Raw genomic sequence first — 22,944 nt, forward strand, 5'->3', positions numbered from 1 at the left:
GAGACCCACTTTGTCTCCTGACATTTGGCACAGGACAACTCTTTGTTGTAGGAGACTGTCGTGTGCATTGCAGGGTGTTTCTCAGCATCCCCAACCTTTACTGGCCAGGAGTCCTTTCTCTAGTTGTGACAACCATACCTGTCTGGAGATTTTGCTAAATGTCTTGCTAGGTGGAGGATGGGGGAACAAAACCACCTGCTTTGAAAACCACTGGTGCAGAGTCATTGCTAGTAGCCTGGGCTGTGAGACAAATCTCTCAGACAGGAAGAGAGAAGGGTGGCTGCTATCACACCCTTCTCTAATAGCAAAATATGCCAAGATGCTGCCGGGTACTGTCAGAAAACCCTCCTGTCATGGCAAGAAGCCTAATCAGGCTTTTTGTTCTTTAGGTTTTTGTATTTCGAATCAAAGAGATGGTATATTTCTTGAGGAACACCATAAAGGAAGGCATCATGGAGAACAGGGAATTAAGGAAATGATACAAATCTTCATAGATGATCTGAGGCACAACAGAAGGAGACTAAATCTTTTTAAAATTAGAGTGAACAGTCTGGCCTGGGTAAAATACTGTCTGTAGCTGGAGTGTTGCCACCAGGAGCAAGGAAATAATGCACAAGGGCTTGGGTGCAAAGTGTGTGGACACCTGCAATTCTGGGCCCAGCCCAGGAAGGCCCTGCCACCAAACCCATAAAAGAGTGAGGTGAGAGTCAGAGTGGAGGTAATCTGCGTAGAGGAGTTGGGGTAGAATGAGCTCATGCTGGGGTTGGTGGAATCACAGGTTAGTGGGTTTCAGGGAAGAGCCCAGAAAGCACCATGAGAGAAAGAAAGGAAGCAAATAGTGATGCATTAACAATAATTTGCCCCTGTGGGTGCCTGGAACTTACTCCCTTGGAGAATCTCAGGGAGCCCAGGGCAGAACATAAGCCTCAGAAGTGTCAGGTGAGAGAGCTGCTGTATTTATCCACCAATTTCCATTTATCATTTGTCAGGGCCATTTATTCCTCAGCAGTTAGGCTGAGCTCTGGTTTTGTCCTCAGGTGGAGTTGCAGGTGTGGACCATTGAGAGCAGCCAGTTGGCAGTGGATGGTGATTGCTGATGGAATATGGCAGGGGCTGGGGGACACTGGCAGCTTCTGTGACAGTGGTCAAATTTAATTTTTAATAAAGATTTAATTTTTAATAAAGATTTTATTATATTAAAGAATATTGGGAAAGCATACTAATATTTGTCACTCTCAAAGATTCCTCTACCTTATTTTTGAGATCACGAAGTACCACTACCAGAAACTCAGCAGTCATCTCAGCCCTGACTGAAATGATTCAACTCCTTTTCCTCACTCTTTACACCCTATGCAACAAGCCCTTTCAAGTCCACTCCAGAACATTCTGGAAGTTTTCAGACCCTGTCTCTGTTGCTACTCCATTAGTTCAGGATGATATTATTTTTCCTTGAACTATTAATAGCCTCCTCCTATGCTTCTCAAGTCTCCTCTTCTTTCAGCTCCTTGAACCCACAAGGCGCTTTGTTGGAATATTACTCCTCTTCCTCTTTCCACCCCACTCCACCCCCACTCTTCCAATGACTTGCTTCTTCCTATCCTTCAGATCTGGATAAATGTCACTTCTTCATTGAGGACCTAAGATCTCCTATCTGTTGTTCTATCTCAATCCCTGTTTATTTTCTTCTCAGCATGCTTTAACTGTAATTATTTTGTTTGTTGATTTTGTCTGTCTCCCTTTCTAAAATGTAATCTGTGTGAGAGCAAGCATCACATCTATCTCCTTCAGCCCTACATCCCTCATAGGATTGCCAAATTCAGGAAATAGATGATTCCAAGTGAAATTTGAAGTTCAGATAAACCATGAGTAATTTTTTTAATAGAAAAATGTCCAGGAATTGCATGACATTCTTACACTAAAAGTGATTGGTGGTTTGTCTGAAATTCAAATTTATCTGGGCATCTAGCAGAAAGGGCAAGTCTAGTCTTTAGGTCCTGACCCATAGCTAATTCTCATTACACATCTTTGAATGAGAACTTGGTAGCAGCATATAAAAACTGCTACTATGGCAACAAAGTGGGAGAAATGTAATAAAACTACAGAACTGAAGCAGTGACGAACATCTGTTCCTATGTTTCTGATTTGTGTGTCTGCTTAACCCCGGAGCATCTAATCAACTCAGACCCAAAGTCTTGGGCAGCTCAATAGTCTGGATGAGATGGTGGGATGCTGACCACAGTTAGGGAGCTATCAGATACAGCATTGCTATTTATTTACTTTTTTTTTTTTTTGGTACTAGGGATTGAACTCAGGGACACTCAACCACTGAGCCACATCCCCAGTCCTATTTTGTATTTTATTTAGAGACAGGGTCTGACTGAGTTGCTTTGCTTCTCACTTTTGCTGAGGCTGGCTTTGAACTCATGATCCTCCTACCTTGGCTTCCCAAGTGGCTGGGATTACAAGTGTAGGCCACTGTGCCAGGCCCTGCCTCATTTTTATCCTGGCTCTATGCCTCAATCTTGATTTCCTCTGACCCTGATCTCCCAGACTGTCGGCAACCCAAGGAGAGATACTGCTTCTTCCTTTTCAACCACTCATCTCTAGCACCTTGCCTTGGAGCTGGGAGTAAGGACTCAACACACAGGTACCAAATGGTTTAATAAATGAGTGAATAGTAGGTTGAACAACTATTCCAGCTTGACTAGGTCTGAAGGGTGTCCTGGGATACAGGGCTTTAGTTGCAAAATTTGGAGTAGTCATGGGCAAATCAGAACAGCAGATCACCCAAGAGAATGAAATCTCTCTTCTTGGGGACAGGGATTTTTGCTCAATATCATCATATTGGCTGTTACATGAACACAAGATTAGATAGACTACAGTCCTGACTGTCCATCTATTTTAGGCTCACAGATGTAAGTTTGAAACTCTGCTGACCCCTTGGAATTCCCCATGCATGGAATAAATCCTAAGAATTTGACCTTGTGCTTCATCCTTCCTGGTCTTGTGGACCCTGATGGAGGCTTACAATTGTTCTCATAAAATGAAGGCCCTCTGGACAACTACATGGGCAGGAGTGTTAGCCTTGGTCCAGCCTCTTGGATTTACTTGGCTCACCAGTCCTGGCCAGTACAGATAAGCCTCATCAAGATTTAATTATAAGCATTCATCATTTCAACAGAATGGCAGCAAATTTATTGAGTAAGTAAGCTGATAGCCATAGAACTTTACAAATAGATTTCCACAAATGTTCTGACTTATTTGACTGTGAAAAAATGAGTTCTCATTCTAACCAACCCTCTTCCCTATTACTTCTAGAAGGCACAAGGTTTTCAGGGAAATGGCACAAATCCATTCTCATGTATAGTAACGATGCTCCAGGCTCAGTTGAATTCTGCTGGTTTCCTGGAATTGGGGGTGAAGTGGCTCTTGAGAGGCTCCCAGCATTTGTAGTAGTTCTCATCTAAACAATTGGAGGTCTTCAGTCCCCACTTGGTGACTGCCAAATTTAGGGAAGATTCAAACATAAATGCCTGTAGGAAATGAGGATGGAGATAAGAAGGGACAAGGTAGACAATAAAGAACATTTCATTAATTGTCAAGAGAAGATGTAGGTTAGCAAAATCTTCAACTCTTCAATTGGTGAGGAGAGGAAATCCACACCCTGGGTTCTGGCTCTGGTCCTACCACTCAGAAGCTGATGAGACCTTGTGCAAGACCTTTAGCTACTCAGGGCCTCGAGTTTCATTCTATGAAGTGGAATTGGGCACTTAGGCCACACATTATTCTCATAGCATTATGGAGCTCATTTTACTAGATCCAAGAGCAGAGGTGGGAGAGTCCTGAGATATTCTTCTTCTCCGGGGTCATCACTTACCTTGGCCATGTCCTTGTGAGAGAGGACAATGTCTCTGTTTTGCAAAGGAGGAAGCTAAGGCTCAGAGCTAGGAAGTGAGTTAATAAGTTGTGGCAAGGCTGAGATTTGAGCTTGCTCTTTCAAGTCTCTGACCAAGAAATCGGATGGGAAAAAGAAAAGGAGGAAGAAGAGGAGTGGAAAGGAAAAGGCAGGAATGACTATAGCACTTTTAAAATCATATCCCAGTAGGGTCTGAATGGTGTATCTCACACTGTTCTGGATATTTTTGTCAACAACAGAAAGAATATTTAAATATTCTGTGCAACTTAGATATTTCAACTTCATCAGTAGCTGATTTTCCTACCACAGTGGCCTTAAAAAATAAGAGCAAAACCAAAAACAAATGAACCAACCTATGATTCTTATATACTCACATTAAAAAATTTAAAGAATATAGCTTTTGTGTGGGGGGGAAAGGGGCTTCACACATGCTAGGCAAGAGGTCTATCGACTGAATGACATTCCCAGTCAAAATATTTAAAGAATATAGCAGACAAAAGAGAAATGATACAGTTTTCTTGTGATACTATTTGGAGCACCCATATTAATGTTTGTTGTCTCATTACATTACCTTCTGTTTGCCTACATCAATGGAGATAAGTGTTCTTGCCTGACTTCCTATGGCAGACTCCATGTGAGCTCTGGATGAGATTTATGGAGTGTTATGTAAGGCATAAAGCTCTATTCAGGTATAGCCGTTATGGCAATTAATATTGCTGTCTTTTGCTGACTGCTTCCTAGGTGCTTCCTAGAATACTAAAAGCCCTGTCCCAGCTAAGCTACAAAGACCATATTATATCAAGTTAATCATTCCAAACTAGAATAAGAATAAGGCGTCTACAATGCCCTTAGGTCTAAAATTATATGATGGGAATGAGTGAGGGAAACTCAAAGTTGGGTAAAGTGTTGGGTACTTCTCATCAGGTATTGTGGGCTCCCAGATACTCTGGGTCTCTCAACCTAATACCTCTACATGAACAGCTCTTTCCTACTACTAGTCTAGATCCAGACATTACTTGAAGTCTCCCTCGTTGTAAAAACTGCTTCCTGGTAACAATGACTATCCAAAGCCAATTTACGGGACCAACCAATGGTTACTGTGTGACAACTCAGGAGTAGCCTGTGCACTTTCAGGAGCCTTCAGAAACAATAGCTTAAATAAGATTGTCAAACCATGTGACAGAGATATAGGGGTCTTTTAAGAACCCTGCAGATACCCTTGCAAGGGACCTCAGCATAAACCAAATCCAAGCAGATGGGAGGTACTCTATTCCTTCCTCCTCCAAGCAGCTCCACCAACTCTGGCTTTGCAGTTAAGACCCAAAGCAAATTGCACTGGACAGATGGACAGCTAGGGCTCACTGCTTAGGTAATTTATGAGCTGGGCATGGAGTCAAGCAGGTCTGTGTTATAGATTTTAAACCAGGTAGCATTGGAGACATTTGTTTAAAAATGTAAAACAAATTTGCATATGATTTAGCATAAAATTACTTCTTGTGGTAGATTAACTCTACCTCCAAGAATGCAAGAATAAAATAAAATCAAGTACCGAAGCCAACTGCAATTGTGTTCAGCCTCAGTGTTTACAGCCGGACACCGGAAGAATACAAAACAGTTTCTAAATCCCATCAGTTTCATTCTACGCCAAAGCAGAGCCAAGGAAAAATGAGAAAACAGCTGAGATCTTGCTCACAAGCTTTGACCAGAGTAAGGCAAAGGCTTGCTGACCCTCCTTGGCTTGAGAAACAGGCTGAAGGTGACATCCTGCCTCCCCTGCTGTTGTGGCCCTGGAGGGTTATTGCCCAAAGCAGAAGATTCAGAAACAGAGTGCAGGCACAGGGCTGCATATGGATATTAATAATATTTCCTTGCATTTGAGCAGTTCATAAGATTAACTCACAACCATCTGCTGGGCTGGATAGCATGGCTTTTCTACAGATGGGAAAAATGGAGCACAGAGAAGTAAACCGACTTGTTCAAGGTCACACAAGAATTAAGGAAAAGATTTGAATGCAGGTCTGACTCCAAGTCCAAAGGTTCTTCCTACACCCCATACCATAAGTCTAGTATGTATATGAATGTGTATATTTATATACACTTAAACTTGCACAATCAGACACACAACTCTTCCTAGTCCACCTCTGTGACTTTGGGGAAAAAAAAAGGCACTTTCCTCTCAACACAGTTGGGGAGCTCAGAGGCCACCAGAGCCTGGCATTTAATTTGCTTACCATGGTGCCATCAGCAATCCTCTCAGGAGCCAGTTTGGCCTTGCTGGCCTTCTCAAAGCAATCTGCATCAGGGCCATGGGGGGTCATGGCACTGTGCAGGCTGCCTCCCCCTGGCAGGAATCCACCTTGCTTTGCCTCGTAGTGGCCTCGGATGAGTCCCATGAATTCACTCATGCAGTTCCCTGAGAAGGTTGAAGCAGTATTATTTTTATTATTTAAGGCAAGAATATAATAAAACATCAAGACCTCTAGAATATTATTCCTGCAGAATGCCAAGAAGATAGAGGATCTGATAAATTTTATAGGGTTAAAAAAATATGGTTTGACAGAAACACAACATTCTTGGTAGGCAAAGCTCAACTCCATGGTATGTAGATGAAAGTCTTGAGTTCTGGTATCTGAAAGAAACTAGACTAGATCTAAAGAAATCAAGGCCCAGACAAGATAATGATAAAAATGGAAATCATAATAACAAGTGGATAGGTTCCCGTATTAAAGTCATCTTCTCTTCTAGATCAGAGCTCCTTCCCCAATAGCTGCAGCACAGCAGTACATAGTGTCACCACATTTCTGATTCCCAGTCTAGAAAGATGAAATGGTATGTGTTGTGTGTGTGTGTGTGTGTGTGTGTGTGTGTGTGTGTGTGTTTGTGTACTGGTGGACGGTGATGTAATGGAAAGAAGCTTAGATTTACAGTTCATTATTAAATGATAATCTGTGTGACAGAATCTTGATATCTACAAAACACAGACTATAAATGATATTCATCTTAACAAAGATTATCTTTCTGTATCTTAATTGAATATAATCTTATTCTTCTGTTCTTCTATAATACTAAATCTTAAAATTGGAAAGGATTCTTACTGCTACTCAACACAGAAGAATTTTCTATTTGTTTTTTTAGTTGTTGATGGACCTGTATTTCTATTTATTTATATGCGGTGCTGAAAATCAAACCCAGTGCCTCACAAATGGTAGGCAAGCACTCTGCCACTGAGCTACATCCCCAGCCCCAAATTTTCTATATCTTTATTGACAGATTCCTGGATTCTACCTGAATGCCTTCTAAGAATGGAAGTTCTCCATTCTACCAAGAAATCTGTCATGTAACTTAACAACTCTGGGTGTAAGAAAGTTCTTTTCTATATTAAATGGAAATGTACTTTCATATAATTTAAATTCATTGGTCTTAGTTGTGCTTTCTGGAGTCACACACAATTTGACAGACATTACCATGCTTCCACTCTTTCAATCTTATGTTTTTATTGTAATAAAGGTTTTTATTAAAATAATAACACATTTAGAGCAAGAATTAAAGAAATATAACACCTGAGTGAACTTAAGTGTCTTTCCATCTCCATCCATCTACCCATCCCTCCATTCATCGCCCATTTCCTACTTTACCCATCTGCCCATCTTTTCAATGTATATAATTAGACACTATGCTAAGTTCTGTGATACAGACAGGAATAAGAAATAACCTGTTTAATGCTATTCATAGTCTGTCCTATGAAGAGTGCTGAGAATGCAAACCATGCCAGAGTAGAGATATGGAAGTCACAACACTTGCAAAGTCAAATATTTGTCTCATCCATGCCCTGCCCTTCTTTCTCATATGCAAAGTACAAATGAGAGCCCAAATACTTTTGTAATCCACTGAGCAGCTGCGCCCACCCTGCCCCCAAAGTAAAAGCTGCTGTGGGATCCTACAGAGTAAGTCAGAAAGTAACAACCCTTACTGAGGGGATGAGACCCAGGTCATACATAGTTCTACTTGGTTCTCCACAAAGCAGAAATAGAGGAAAAGAAGCGAATGGAAGCAGGAAGTATCCACATTTTTAAAACAGTTCTGCTCTTAAATTTGCTGTCACGCTCTCCACTCTAGTATGTATCCTCAGGGTCACCTTCCCAGCTTAATTTTAAGAAGAGAGCAAGATGGAATTCAGCTTTGATCTGAATATGAAATTTAGGTGGCAATGAGTTTGGTTATAACATTTCTACATCACTTTCGATATTTCAAAGGACAGTGGGAGGGTAGACCTTGCCTTTCTGATTAAAGCTAAATCTCGTTGACTAAAATGCATTGAAATGACTGGAGGCAATATTTCTAGAGAAATAATTCTCTGCTTCTCCTTTAAAGTCACATCAAAGTAGCACAGATTCTGAGTATTGCTAAAGCAATAGTTTTTAATGTCTCTGGCAAAACTAATTTCTAACTTAGGGTTCCCAACCAACTCAGGATCACCATACATTTATGAGATCTATCCTGGGGCCAAATTTACTTAGGGAGTCACTAAAAATTTATAGGAGGCATTTCACAAGGCCATTTGTTTCACATGGTCTGAAGGAGAGATCAAGATGAAGGAGGGTTGATATTCTATAGCACAGTAGTGAACTTGACCATGTCATAACACTCTATTATCCCTCTGCATAGGTGGGGTGACAAACCTATGTTACTATTTCTCAACAAAAGGTCTGTAGACCTTCTTCTACATTAGAGTACCTTGGCTTGCTGGCCTAAAATGCAGATTTGGAGGTTCTACCTTAAAGCCAATGAATTAAACTCCATGGGGTGGGCCTTGAGAATAAACTTAAAAAGAAAAAAAGAAAGTCATTTTTGATGATAACACCTGAATAGGGAGATGCCAACATCTGACTATGAAGTGATTTCTTTCATCATGAGGATCTTACTTCCCCAACCTCACAGATGCCTAAGTTACCCATTTTGTTTTCTAGAATGTTCTAACTGAGATCTATCCTAGAGTCTTTCTAGAGTTCTACATCCAAAAATGACAATCTCTGGGAAGCAGAATTATACATCAAATTTTAGATTTGATTTTTCAGCTAGTTATTGTATAGTTAAAAATGTCAACTTCACTAAATATAGCCATGACCTAATGTATTCTTGATGATGTATTCACTTGTTGAATAAATATTTATTAGATGTGTATTATGTGCCAGGCATTAGGCCAGCAGCATCAGTGAGTGGTCATAAATGTCTTCTGGCATCAGAGATGGTCTGCAATTAAATCCTGACTCTTTCAGTAACTAGCTTGTGAGGGCTTGAGACTTACTTAATCCCTCTGTGTCTATTTCATATTCTGAAAAATAAAAGGAGGACAATGATAATACCTATCTCTTGCAGCTATTATTTAAAATAAATGAGTTAATATTTTTAAAGAATTTATGATAGGGGCTTAGGAACTGACCAATAATCATTAACCATTAGTCCCAATAATATTAACAAAACAAAAATAGTAGATTTGTTAGCTCCAGTTCTAAGCAACAAATGTTCTGTAGAAACTCCTTCCAGAATAGAGTCTCTCCCCTAGTGTAGACAATCTGCTTTGTCCTGCTTAAGTAACTAGAAAAGGCACATTTTACTGGCTCTTGAACCACGCTTAAGTAATAAACTTCCTCAAATCAACAAACAACTAATTACATCACTGCTATTCCCCATCCTATAAAAGAAAAATCTGAAAATTATGGAAACTTCTTGTTTCCTGCTTTACCAACCTTTCTGCCTCTCTTCAGGTCCAGAAAAACGGGGATCAAGGCCCTAAATTGATGTATCCCTGCCATTCTGCAGGGATTATGCTTGAGCAGTTTGAAGCCTGGGTGCAGCATGGGACCCGGGAGGCAGGATCCTGAGCTCTGGGCAAGATGGGATGTTCAGAAACAACCTGGGCACTATTCCCAGTGCTTGGTGCTCACTGCTTTGCTGTCTCTAGTCCCCAAATGTGGCTTGGTAAAAGAAAGACTTACTGTGGTAATAGGGAGGCCTGAAAGTCTTATCAGCAACCCCCCATCGAGGTGGGAAGATAACAAAATCAGCAATGGCCACTCCAGGGCGAACAGACTTGGCAGTCAACACTGTGAAAATGGATGGGTCCTGTAACACAAAAGGAAAGGCAGAATGCATGATGCCAGGAAGGGACTGGACAATGACAAATGCATGCGTCACCAGCACATGAAGCTGCTTTCAAGTTGACAGTCTAATTTCTGATCCAATGACAGAAGTCTGGACTTCTGCTCGAGGTGCACTAATCACTCATCTGACTGTCCCCTCGCTGTGCTTGAAGCAAAACGAATTCACACCAGCTAAGAGCATTCTGAGCTGCCTTTTCACCCTGCTGAGCCCACATTATCCACACCCTGCTTCCCTACTAATCTGAGAGCCATTGTGTCTGCCTTCCAATCTTGGACCAGAGTGTCAAGGAGCTCCAAACAGAAGATATGCTCAGAGAAAGGTGGACACAGAAATAAAACAGCATTTAAGTTTTGGTGTCGATGGGCTTCTCTTTGGGGGGATCAGAGATTCTAGATGGTAACCATGGAAAGTCACTGGTTCATTGCTTTCTGATCAATTAACTCTCAGATCTAAAATACAACATTTATATCAACTATCTATCTATCTATCTATAACTATATAGTGATAACTATATATATAACTATATAGTGATAACTATATATCACCAACTTGTTGGTAATAGTGTAGAGGGGTTAGGTTGAGAGTCAAGATTATGCTTTTAAAGATCTTTAGACTCCTTCAGTGGAAAAGCTGAGATTCAATTTAATTGAAATTAACAATTGTGTTCAATTTCAGATGCCATGCCAACATCTAGGGAGTCCAAGATGATTGGGATCGATTCTCTGCCCCATTAGCTCTAACTGAGGAGAGAGGAAAGAGACTATCTCTACCCCAAAAAAGATCAGGAAAGGCCTGAAAAAGCAGGTGTCCTTTAAGCCTGGTGTTAAAAATGATCAGAAGAAAGGAAAGAAGGGAGGGAGGGAGGGAAGGAAGGAAAAAAGGAAAGGAGGAGGGAAGAAAAGAAGGGGGCCTTTAATCACAGAAAAGAGAAACAACATCCAAGTGCACAGAGGTTTTGTTAAGAGGAGAGATAGTTAAAACCCAGGGTGCATTGACAGAAGGAAGAGGGGCAAGAGGTGGTATTAAAAAATGAGTCCAGGACCAGATGGTGAAGAGCATCAAATACCACGCTTCAGAGCTCAGACTTAATCCTAAGCCATGGGGAGCTTGTGAAGGTTTTCTAATGCAGTGGTGGAATGATCAGATCTGAATTTTGGAAAAATAACTACAGCAGCAGCCCAGAGAAGATTGAACCTGTGTAAATTCAAATGAAAAAAAAAAAAAAACCCACAATCTTCATTGCTTGGAGAGTTAACATTGCTTCATCCATCATGGGAAATGGCTAAAACTATTAAAGGAAAGAAAACATAGTAAGGCTAAAATAAAGCTTTATCAGTGCCTCAATATGCTTCTTCATGTTGGTATGGGTTTGGTGCCCCAATTTTCTTTTTCCCTTTGGCTTTATTAAGAGTTACTCTTGTTCAGAAAGGTAGTTTTGTTCCTCCAGAGATAAGCTGAACTGGTTCAGAATAATCCTTCTTTCTCTGATTTTCTGGCTAATTATCCCTCCTGCTTGTGGGCTGTTAATCTATTATGAACTAGGCTGCAAAATGAATTTCCCCCAGGATCTCAGAACTAACACTTATCACACCAGCTAAGATCCCCCAGGATCTCAGAACTAACACTTATCACACCTCCTGGAGCCTCAGGAGGGTCTACATTGTAGACTGGGGACCTGTTTGTGGCCCCCTAATTGACTGAAAAATATGACCAACTTCATATACTAGGATTTCTTTGGTGGAAGTTCAAGTACTGAATATTATGAGTGACTTTAAAAGAGGGCTGTCTGCTCTATCGCTGTCAATAACAGCTGGGAGTAGAGGTACCTGGGTGGCAGCCAGAGCAGTAGGGTAGACTCCTAAGATGTGAGGAGGACAGAGACTTCTTGAAATCCATAAATGTTCTTTTCTCCTGACTCTAACACTAATATTAGCAGTTGTGTGGGGTTTTTTTAAAGTTTTTACCCACTTATGAGAATTATTGTGATTACACTGTAGAGAACTAGGCTGTGTTGAAGGATGATGTTGAGTTCTTGGTATCCTCATTAGCTACATTATTGACACCTTCACCAAAGGACAAATGACTCTCTCTAGGCCTTCCAAGGGTGACCTTGGAAATACTAAATCTGTGACTGCTACCAATCTGCTGTGGATCCCCTTCCACCCAAAGGTTGCCCCATCCCCAGGACCCCTCCAGACTTCCCTCCAGACTTACTGCATGGTCAAAGGCCACTGAGTTGATGACCATGAAGTTCTCCAGGTTGTACTTGTAGGGTGTATAGTTCCCGTGCCACGCCACGACATTGAACGGGGAGACAAGCTAATCACAAGAAGGATAAAAAGATGATCTTAGTATCTAATGTTTTTGTAACTGTGATCTTACAGTATATATTGAGCACAACTCTCTTTTTATTTGATATTGTTTAAATCTAACTATACCATCCTTCGAGAGAAGTATATTCTTAATTACTCTGTGGTTGCTTCAAACACCCTTGACCAAGTCCTCAATTGGCTACTGACCCTATCTTTCTAGTTCATAAGCCGCAGCTGCCTTTTGATTACATGTGCAGCAGAAGCACAGTTACCAAGTGGTGTCTCTTCAATGATTTTTACCATAAATATAGCAATCTGTGGATGCTAGCAATTCTCAATCTTGGCTACCCTCTATTTCCTGGTACAGTGGGCACTTCCTATGCAAATCTCAGGCTTTTGCAACCTAGAAGAGCTACCCATAAACATAATGCTTGAGTTGGTGAGTATAGGGGTGGGGAGCAGACCTCTAATATTTCTAGCCCCAAGGATTAGCAACTTCAGAGTGACCCCAAGGTCCTTCTTGATCCTGCATGGGGTAGGAGGGGATCAGTGTTCTGTTATAGAATGGTGGTCTCCAGTGCTGCTTAGGGTCTATTCAGGAAAAAGGATCCAACTCAGAATGTTCTAAGGACTTCAGTGAACAGACTACCCACAGAGGTGTGGTTAGAGATAAGTAGAGGTGTGGAGGTATCTGAGCCTCACAGCAGTGGGAAGGCATTGTCATTCCTAGATGTGAGAAATAAGGGAGGGCAATACTGTGACAGAACTCCAGCAAGGGCTAGAATCATGAAAAAGAGGTTTCCCAGAGGTATGCTAGTATATATTTAACAACTGGCTTTTTTGGGGAAAAATCATTGATTTACAGCATTTGCTGATTTCTGGAGCACAAATACCCTCACCACGATCATTTTTGTGCAACTAATGTGACATTGCTGAAAACAGGGCTGTGAAGAGGTGTGCATATCAGCTCCTGTGAGTTAACATGAACAAGCTTCTCAGAGGTTTCAACACAAATAGTTCCTGAACCACTTCTGAGAACCCCCAATCCTAAGATGAGGGTGACAATGTATGTGCCTCAAGGGTTGATTTCCAGAGCCAAACTGGTTGGCCTCTGCTAGTTGGCATGACCTCTAGATGCTGTTCAAGGAAAATAACACACCTTGTCAAATACAAGCAATAAGTCAGATGGACAAAAAATAACGTTAGTAGAAGAGATCTTTGGGTTCTTTTTATGATATGATTAATTTACTTTAATATATACAATATATTAAGAACAACACATAGTAACATTACCAGTTCTATACAGTAATCATTTATAAAGTTATTTTTATTATTTTCTGGGCCTTTGCTTATGCCCTGGGTTTACCAAGCTGGTGGTATAAACCAAACCAAGTTAATTAACTGAGTTCTACTTGTTTTGTATTAAATATTATTGGTATTTGAAATAAGGTAGTCACTGCAGAACATAAATCTCAGCTGATCTTCTTGTTAACTCATTTTCCTTTTCAGAACACATTCTCTGCTTGCATATTTTGTTTTCCACAGCATTTATAGAGACCTACATATTTCCAGGATTTTCATTGATTGGTGAGCAGAAAGAGCATAACCTTAGGAGTCAGAAGGATGTGAATTTGAATGCTGGTTCTGCTATTTACAGGGACATTTGTAAATTATTTCTCATTACCTGGTCTGTTTTCAGGTGTAGCACTTTTAGTGGTGTTTTAAAGATGAAAGGATGTATGGAAGGTACCTAATACTGGTCTTGGCCATCAGTAGTTACCTTTTCATTCCCTCTCCTGTCTGCCAACCCTCTTATTTTACCTGTTTGGCAGCAAACAGCTTGCCCTGGTATTTATTAATCACAGTGTAACCACCTGGTACTTGACGATCTTCATACCAGGCAACAGGTATCAAGAAATCACGAGGATTGGCCAAGCCATTGGCTCCTAAAACACAGTAACCCAAAGTCCTTTTAGACACTTGAAATCACATATGAAAGATGCTCACAAAAAGAAAGGCCTTCTTTCTGGTTAAGAGCCACTCAACAAATTGCTTTCATTGCTTAAAGACCCCGTCGATTCCTAATCTGCTACCTTTTCTGGAGGACCCAAGGAATTTGATCAATTGGAATTTTACAGTTATCACCTTTATCATCACCAACATCATATCCTAAAGTTTTGGAGTGACTATGTTTTACAAAATCATTTTACATGCATTATTGATCACTACAGGTGAGAGGAAAGGAGAAGAAAGGACTAGAAAAGAAGAAAAGGGAAAATCTGACCGAAAATCAGGTATCTGTCTTTCTGAGGAAACTCTGATGACTCTAGAACACATCTACAGTCCTTGATCTCAGACAGGAAGGACCACCACCATCCTCCCAGGCAGGCCTCTGCTCCTTAGTCAGAACTGAAAATCCAGGACTGTAAAGTTGCTCTCCAGCCTGAAAATCCTATCTTCCATTCAGGGAAAAAGGCTTCAGAATGTGCCTGCTTAGCTCTGCCTCAGAGCCAGTGTTCCCTCAGAGAAGGAAAATAAATCAAAAGACCAAATATGAAAAGCATAAGTGCAAAAACATAATTTAACTCTGAGAGGAAAGACCTGGGGAGTGTTTTATCATTTCCAGCTCCTGGGGTTAAATAAAATAAGCCCCCAGCTGGTTAGTAAATTATATATATTTTCCGGAGGGTACATGTTCCGGGGAACCTGGAGGCTATGCTGCCTGCGGAACAGCAGGAAGCCAGACCAAAGTGGGAAGAGTGGGTGGTGAGCAGGATGACAGACGGCTCACCAGGGCTCCAGCTGCTTCTCTGCTGCCTCCCACCTTCCTCTGAATATTTGGATCCCCCAGGGGAGTGACCAGAAGGCACATGCTGGCCTGTCCTTGTTTTGCTCTGAAAAGCTGTTGACAAGGAAAGCAACTGGGAGGTGTGGCCACAGATGGAACCGAGGGCCAGTTTCCCAGCTCTCCTTGCACTCCAAAGGGAGGCTTCCAGAACAACCCCTCCTAACACCTTCTCTTCTCTCCTGAATCTCCAGCCTCCAGCTTGCCAGAAGAATGAGGACTGGGGGACCTCGGTTCACTTTAGGAAGTTTTAATCTGCCTCATGGCAGCTGTTGTTTCTAGCTTTTTCATAGTCCTGAGCGATGTACCTTTTTTTACTGTTAAGCATGTGGATTTTGTGCAGTGTGAGGAGAAAAGTGAGGTTCCTAGACTATGTGTCACTCAGTCCCCTCCCCCTTTCCATAGGAAAGGCCACCTGGCCATTTTTATGGCTTTCCCTACTTTGTGTCTACACCTAACCTACTAATGTAAGAAAGTAATTATTCACAAAACTCATTCCCATTTGTATGCTTTTGCTTAAATTATTCCCTTTCCTCTTCTCCCTCAACTTTCCATCAAGAATTAGTCAAATCTCATCTCTTTTGTGAAGCTGTTTCTGGTGACCCCACCCACAGTAACCCAAACTTCTACATGCTGTGCAGAAATGTATTACACACTGTCTTTATCTCCAATGGTTTATAATATTATTCTAGAAGGAAATTTGTAGTGTGTTGGCTTAGGTCATTTTCTGTTATGCATATATTTTATGGGGAGACACTTGGTCTAGCTGAAGAGGAAAGCTGAGATTTGAATGAGGTGAGGAGGGGGAAGGATATTTAGCTTTCATGCAATTATCTTCGTCCTCAAGCAAGGCTGAGAGGCTAGAGTGAAGATTTACCAATGGGTCCCAGGTCAGGTAACTCAAAGTGGACACCATAGATTTCCAGGATGTAGCCCCTGGTCTCCTCAAAGACATCTATGCTGAACCGCATTCCTCTCTGGAATTGAAAACAGACACAGGGGTGGCCTCTTAAATCATACTTGTAGTTATAGAGAAGCTGCCACAGAGCCACAGGCAGTCCCACATGCAAAAGCAAAGCTCTAGTTTGGTGAGTTATGTTTGAGAGGTGACCAGATCCAAGATGAATTAGAAAGAAAAGCTTCATTTCTAATCATGCCTGTGACTCAAGTCAATTCTAGTCTAATTTCTGCCGGGGTCCAGAAGTAAAAGTAGCCCAGATTTAGTCACATTAAAAAATAAATAAAAACAAACAACAACAAAAATAACTTTCACTGCCTCCTACCTTCAATAGAACCTTATCCAGAGAGGGCATAAACACTTAGAAACATGAATGACGAATGCTCTTTGCTCCGTGGTTGTGTGCTATATTAAAGCAAAGCAGCACCCAAGCCTGCTTACCCTTCGGCACATGAAGCCTTCTGAGCAACTCAAACTCCCTCCCCCTTGCCCAGACATGACAGAGAAATTTTAGAGTTGGAAATAGAAGCAGCTGAAACATCTGATTGCTCCCAAATTAGGGAGAGGCAGGGAGGAGAAGGGGGCACATTACCAACCTGAATGACGCAGATCTCATTGGGCTGCACAAGCATCTTGCCAAACTCAGTGTAAATGAGAAGCTTCCCTTTCTGGGGAACTGATAAAAAAAGACAGGACATTGGTGAGCAACCCTCTTTGTGCAAGAACCATTTCATAAAGGCTTAAGGGCTGCATTTGCTTTTTATTTCACATAAAAAGAGCTTTACTCTATGTCTGGTGGGGGGTGGGAATGCATATTCCAATAACTTCAGTTAGTTATTTTACTATCTGGAAGAATGTGAATAATAATAATAACAATGATGATGATTTTTTCTCCCAGCTTCTAGGTGAGGAACTTGTAAATGTACAATTTTGTGAATTGACAAAAAAAGTGCATTGCATTTCTAATGTCTATGCCAAAATGTTGGTTTCAAGATATTAACACTAAAACCACCAAATGGAATGGGAAGATCGGAAAAAAAATGATTAGAAATTACATTTTAGATGGTCTCATGAATGTTTGTATTTCTATTGCAGTTATCAATGACAGATGGGCTTTTCTTGGGTAAGTTTGAAGGTAAACAGAGTTATATTTAAAAAAAGTTTTTTTAGTTGTATGTGGACACAATGCATTTATTTTGTTTATTTATTTATATGTGGGTGCTGAGAATTGAATCCAGTGTCTCACACGTGTTAGGCAAGTGATCTACCACTGAGCCACAACCCCAGCCCCCAGAGTTATCTTAATAAGTTAATCACATGCTGGTACCACTTATTTCTTCTCAGCTGCCTAGATCTCTCACATTAGAAAGGCCCAGAGAAGATGAGCAAAGGCAGAAACCAGGAAACAGGAGTTTTGAGGTATGCAAAGAATCTTTTCCAGACCACCAATGACCTCTAGACTTCAGTCTATAAATTGTATTAAATTAAATAAAACAGATTTGAGAATGAAGGAAAATAATAGGTCGGAAATTAGAAAGCAGCTTGTGGCTAGAGATCAATGAACAGTGAAGGGGTCTGAAATTTTCAGAACTTACCAATCAAGAAGTCCCCATCTGAATTATAAAAGCATCTGAAACATACAGAGTATCTTCAGTTTTAACACTGTCTAGACAAGTGAATTCATTCTACAAATTATTGCTTTGTGCCTACTATGTACCAGGCTTAGCACTAGGTATATCATGGTGAGCAGAATGACCCAGTCTTTGCCCTCATGGAGCTTAGAACCTGGTAGGGAGTCAGACTGCAAACAAACAATTACAGAACTAAATCACTGCAAACTACAATAGCCCATGAAAGTCAAGTTCAGATAAATGAAAGAAAAGGGATCTGCACTAGTTTGGGGAGATAGCAAAAATTTCCCTGAAGGCGGGACTCTGGGCCTGGGAGCTGAGGGTATTATCCAGGCCAGGGGAGAGGACAATCCAGACAAAAGGACCAGCATGCACAGGTGCTCTGTGGCAAAAGGGCCCATGCAGGTTGAAAGAAGTGAAAGAAGGCCAGTGTGGCTTGAGTGGAGGGGAATGTGGCTCAATATGAGGCTGGACTAAAAGGGAGGTTGTCAATGACTTGCCATAGGGCTGTGATCTTGGTTTTCATTTGGGGCTCAGAGAAGTTAAATGACTCATGCAAGACTGAAGTTGGGTTTTGGATGCAACATCTGGTTCTACTGGCAGGACAAAACAGCTACACTAGTCTGCTTCCCAAAGAAAATGCAGGAATGCCATTTACCTTTTTTTTTTTAATAATTATTTTAAAAACGCCAGTATATATACTGCTTTTCACAGAAAGCTTGAAGCCAAGTCTATTAGCATGGCCTGCCACTGACAGGTGGCCTAATGACTGCCGCTGCTGTGACTTTGATCTCAAGAGCAGAACTTAGAAATTGAGAATTCTGGCCCAAACTCACCTAAAGATAAAATGCTTTTTGTACCACACCTTCATTCCAGGGTCTCACCTTCCTTTTTTTTCTGTTGACCCTCTTGTTTGTCACAAGAGTCAGTAAAAACAGAAAATGCTTATTTATTATTATTTTCAACAAATATATATTAATATTTCTCTGAGGGAAAAAATAACAAAAATAACAATGTGCAGGTGTGACTTTGTAAAAGTGGATACTTGTCCTTCACCTTCTGGCAACAGCCCTTGGGGAATGGGCATGCCCAGCCCTAGCACTGAGTCCCTTACCTGTTCTCCATGGAAGTGTTGCACAGGAAAATATGGACAGCAAGCCCATTGTTAGACCTGATGTCTCCAGCTCCACACAAGGTGTGCAGACCCTGGGAGAGACCCATGGGAGACAGAGGTTGAATACTAGTTGTGCCCAAGAGACCAGCCTTCGCCCTGCCCCCTGCATCCCCCAACCCCTGCCAAGGTCATGAGGCAAGGTTTCAGAAGGCTCTCCCCTTGGGGACCAGAGAGACATTTGGGATCTGGGCTAACTCTGGGGAGCCTGGAATTTACACTTATGTATGGTTGTTTGTGGCTCACCCTGCCTTTCAGCTGTGACCTGAATATGGCTATCTTAATGGCTATATCATATAGATTTATGAGGCAAGAGTTCACTAATTTTAATTAATTCAAAAGTGTGCTTAAGTTCAACCTGGAGGAGCAATTCCGTTCGAGGTGATATTAAATATCAAGGAGGCTTAGGGAAGGTGGTGGCAGCTTCAGGTGTCGGTTAATGCCCCTCCAGTCCACTCCTATATGAGCAATCCTCTGCTTGTGAAGAGGTCAATCTAATCTCTCCAGAATAGGAAAAAGAAAAACATATTCTAACTGTGTGACCAGATGATTGATACCCAGTGTAAGGAACACACAATCCTTCTCAGAAAGCTCCCAGCCCCAAAGCTATAGATGGTAGAGCCCAAAAGGAGAAGGTTCTGCTCCTCAGAGATCCATAATTCACACAGGAAGTGGGAATTTTTTTAATATATTTTAATTTGGATTGCAAGTTTGTGGTCTATTGAAGTGAGTCTATACAGGATTTTGAAGCATTTAATAAGGGTAAAGAATTTTTCAAGACAATTTAAACAATTTGGCCTTCTGGCTGAATACCTAGACAGTCCCTAGGTAAGCTATGTGCCAAGTTGATCGCAGAAAACTCCACTGGCCTTTTGGAGTCCACCTCCCTATGGCTCCCTCTGGGCACAGGTATTATTACAGTACTCCACCCCTGTAACTGCCAACAGAGCTGCCAATCAGCTATGTACTAACTAGAGCTGCCGTCCTGAGTTGATGCCCACTCATCCACTTCAGGGGTTCATGAACTTGGATGAGAAAAGTTTTCTATTTATTTTCTCTAATCTTTGAGTGAAAGTCATCGTTCCCTTTAATTAATATGAATATAGGCAACAAACCGCAGCAGTATTAGAGGTGCCTGTGTTCAATAATAGAAATCATGAATATTTTCATGTCATATACCACAGGCGTATCAAAGCATCATTTTTGCTCATATCACAATTATTTCCCATACAGCTCATTCCTTAGTACACTAACAAGAAATCATATGTATGACTATAAATCAAACACAATTTGTTTTTTGAAATATTTTTTATCATTGTGTTTCAATATAATTGTCTTCTTTGTGATTTTATGTAATTTCTTTCGCACATTAAAATTATAGGTATCCCTGGGTGCAGTGGCATATTCTTGCTACCTAGGAGGCTGAAGAAGAAGGATTGTGAGTTTGAGGCCAGCCTGGGCAACTTAGAGAGAACCTGTCTCAAACTGAAAAACAAAAAGGGCTGGAGATGTAGTTCAGTGGTAAGGTTCTTGCCCAGCATGTACAAAGCTCTAGATTCAATCTCCAGCACTGCAAACAAAACAAACAAAACCCCCAAGGGTGTAAGCAGACTATCAAATGGACCCATGGAGCAAAAAGGATAAGATCCTCTGTTCTAACTTCAAGAGAAGAAGCTCGAGGTAGGAACACATCCACTGCCCATTGGCCTTTCTGAGATGTAAAAGCTCACTAGTGCCCTTTGGTGAACCATGGACTCATGTTGTGCCTATAAGGAAGACATCCCTTTGCTAGCCCCCTATGGCAGACACAGGTGGGTTTGTCTCTGCTGCCTCCAAATAAGGCTGCTTCTGTTTGGCATTCAGCCTGTGAATGGTGAGGTCATTCACTGCAGAAGAGAGGAGGGCTGTGGGAAGGTGTAGCATTGACTTACGCTCACAAAGTCCACTTTCTTCTGAGAGGGTTTTGGAATCTCAAATGGTTTCCATCTAAGCTGGAAAAGAAATATGCACACAGGAAAAGGATTTCACAAAGGGAAAACCATAGGCTTTCTAAATACAATACATAGCATCAGTTACAAGGAAAAAAGAGGTCAGCTGCTCCCTCTCTGAGGTTTGGACTACTTTTGATTTTGTTATTTTAAAATTAATGATAATCCATCATTTCTTTAGAGGGGGTCTCCTGGTGTATGTGTGCATATCATGTGCACATGTGTGTATGTGTGTGAGTTGAAACCTATAAGAATAAAAACTGTCTTTGTTCCTTAGAACTTTCAATTATAAAAATAAAGAGAAATCATTGCTTTCTCATATAGAAGCTGTTTGTTTCTTTTAGCATTTTGCTCAGACACATCAGCAAGTTTTGACTGATGCCGCTTTTCCTGCTATTTATAATCAGCTCCTTTTCCTGGCATGCCAGCTTCTCTGTGTGGGCTCCTGACACTGCAGGGGAAGGTTCTACTTCTACTTCCAGCCCTTCGAGTTTTGAATTATTTCCTTAAGAGAAAGAAAAAGCACCCAGCTGAGATTGGATTTGGTAAATGCAATACTGGGTTCAGTTTCTTCACCAAACCCTGCGTTTGTCCCTAGGCTGCCTGATGGTTCAGTTTAAATCATAACAATCTTTAATTTAATAATAAACTGATCTAAGGAAGTGGGGAGAAGAATCAGCAGGTTCAGACCCTGCTTGGATTGTCAGCCCAGCGCTTATTAATCAAATAAATGGCAGCCTGACCCAGCCAGGCTGGGAGCTGATATACCCAGCTACCCCAGGGCATAACTCAGGAGTGACCTACACCCCAGGGCTGGCTCCACTGGCTACCGTTCCTGATGAAGGCAGGCTGGAAAGGGCCTCCCTCAGGTCCCTTTGTATGGGCTCAGGGCTCAGCTCATTTGTATGTCTGATCGGCAGCCAGATGGGAAAGAAAGTAGCAAATACAAGAGATGGCACTGGGGTTATTCTGCCTCTCTGACACACACAGTCAGGCAACAACCTTCATTTCTTAAAAGCAAAGCAGATTGATCACATTCTAAGACAACTTAAAAAGACCTGAGCTGGGCATGGTGGCACATGCCTGTAATCCCAGCAGCTCAGGAGGCTGAGGCAGGAGGATTGCAAGTTCAAAGCCAGTCTCAGCAACTTAGTGGGGCCCTAAGCAACTCAATGAGATCTATCTCTAAAGAAAATACAAAAAAGGGCTGGAGATGTGGCTCAGTGGTTAAGAGCCCCTGCGTTCAATCCTCGGTACCAAAAAGTAAAATAAAATAAAATGACATGATAGGTGGATTTGAAAAAGATCATTCAAATCGTGCTTCCAAGAAGGAAGAAAATACTTTAGGACTGATTCCATTAAGGATGATTTCTCTTGGGGGAAGAGAGGGGTACTTGAAAGCAAGGATGTAGGAAAGGCACTGTTGACGTTTTTGTGCTGCATTTATTGCAGGGGCTGTGCTTCATAGGATGTTTAGTATCAACTCTGACCTCGACCCACTAGATGCCAGTAGCTTCCCTCCAAGTTGTAAAAATCAAAAATATCCCCAGACATTGTCAAATATCCCTTGGGGGACAAACATCCCTTGGTTAAGAACTATGGAAACAGAAGGACATTCCCCTGACCTTAGGAAGAGCCACAACTGAGCACTGTTGGATGCTATGTGTGTGTGTGCTGGGATTGAACCCACATGTGCATGCTCAGCATGTGCTCTGCCACTGACACAGCCCCAACCCTGAGCACTGCTGGAGTTTTGAGAGGAGGTTCTGGTCTGCTACTAACTATACCTGCTGCTTCCGTCTAAGTAGCAGAGCAGTGTTTGCATACCAGGGAAAATTGTCAGAAAAAGACTCATCATCTTAGATTTCCCAATGGAAGAGATTTAAGTATCAGATCAATGGTTGCCTGGGCAACCCTTTAGCTCTAACCAGAGATTCCCAACCTGATTTTTCAACCCGACC

The 22,944-nt window shown here is 41.5% G+C and overlaps 1 protein-coding gene across 1 annotated transcript in view; it reads right to left on the bottom strand.

Moving 5' to 3' along the window:
* Positions 1-2,723: 2,723 nt before the first annotated feature.
* Positions 2,724-22,944, bottom strand: part of Hgd (homogentisate 1,2-dioxygenase) — a 51,648-nt gene continuing 31,427 nt past the window's right edge. The window contains exons 5-14 of the mRNA XM_026394766.2: positions 20,927-20,986; positions 18,939-19,030; positions 17,789-17,823; positions 16,790-16,869; positions 16,113-16,212; positions 14,212-14,336; positions 12,293-12,397; positions 9,913-10,039; positions 6,148-6,329; positions 2,724-3,533 (exon numbers count right to left, since the gene is read on the bottom strand). Coding sequence (XP_026250551.2) covers positions 3,384-3,533; positions 6,148-6,329; positions 9,913-10,039; positions 12,293-12,397; positions 14,212-14,336; positions 16,113-16,212; positions 16,790-16,869; positions 17,789-17,823; positions 18,939-19,030; positions 20,927-20,986 — 1,056 coding nt within the window. The 3' untranslated portion in view covers positions 2,724-3,383. The remainder of the gene's footprint in view (positions 3,534-6,147; positions 6,330-9,912; positions 10,040-12,292; positions 12,398-14,211; positions 14,337-16,112; positions 16,213-16,789; positions 16,870-17,788; positions 17,824-18,938; positions 19,031-20,926; positions 20,987-22,944) is intronic.

This window comes from Urocitellus parryii, chromosome 2, assembly GCF_045843805.1.
Source record: "Urocitellus parryii isolate mUroPar1 chromosome 2, mUroPar1.hap1, whole genome shotgun sequence".
NCBI lineage: Eukaryota > Metazoa > Chordata > Mammalia > Rodentia > Sciuridae > Urocitellus > Urocitellus parryii.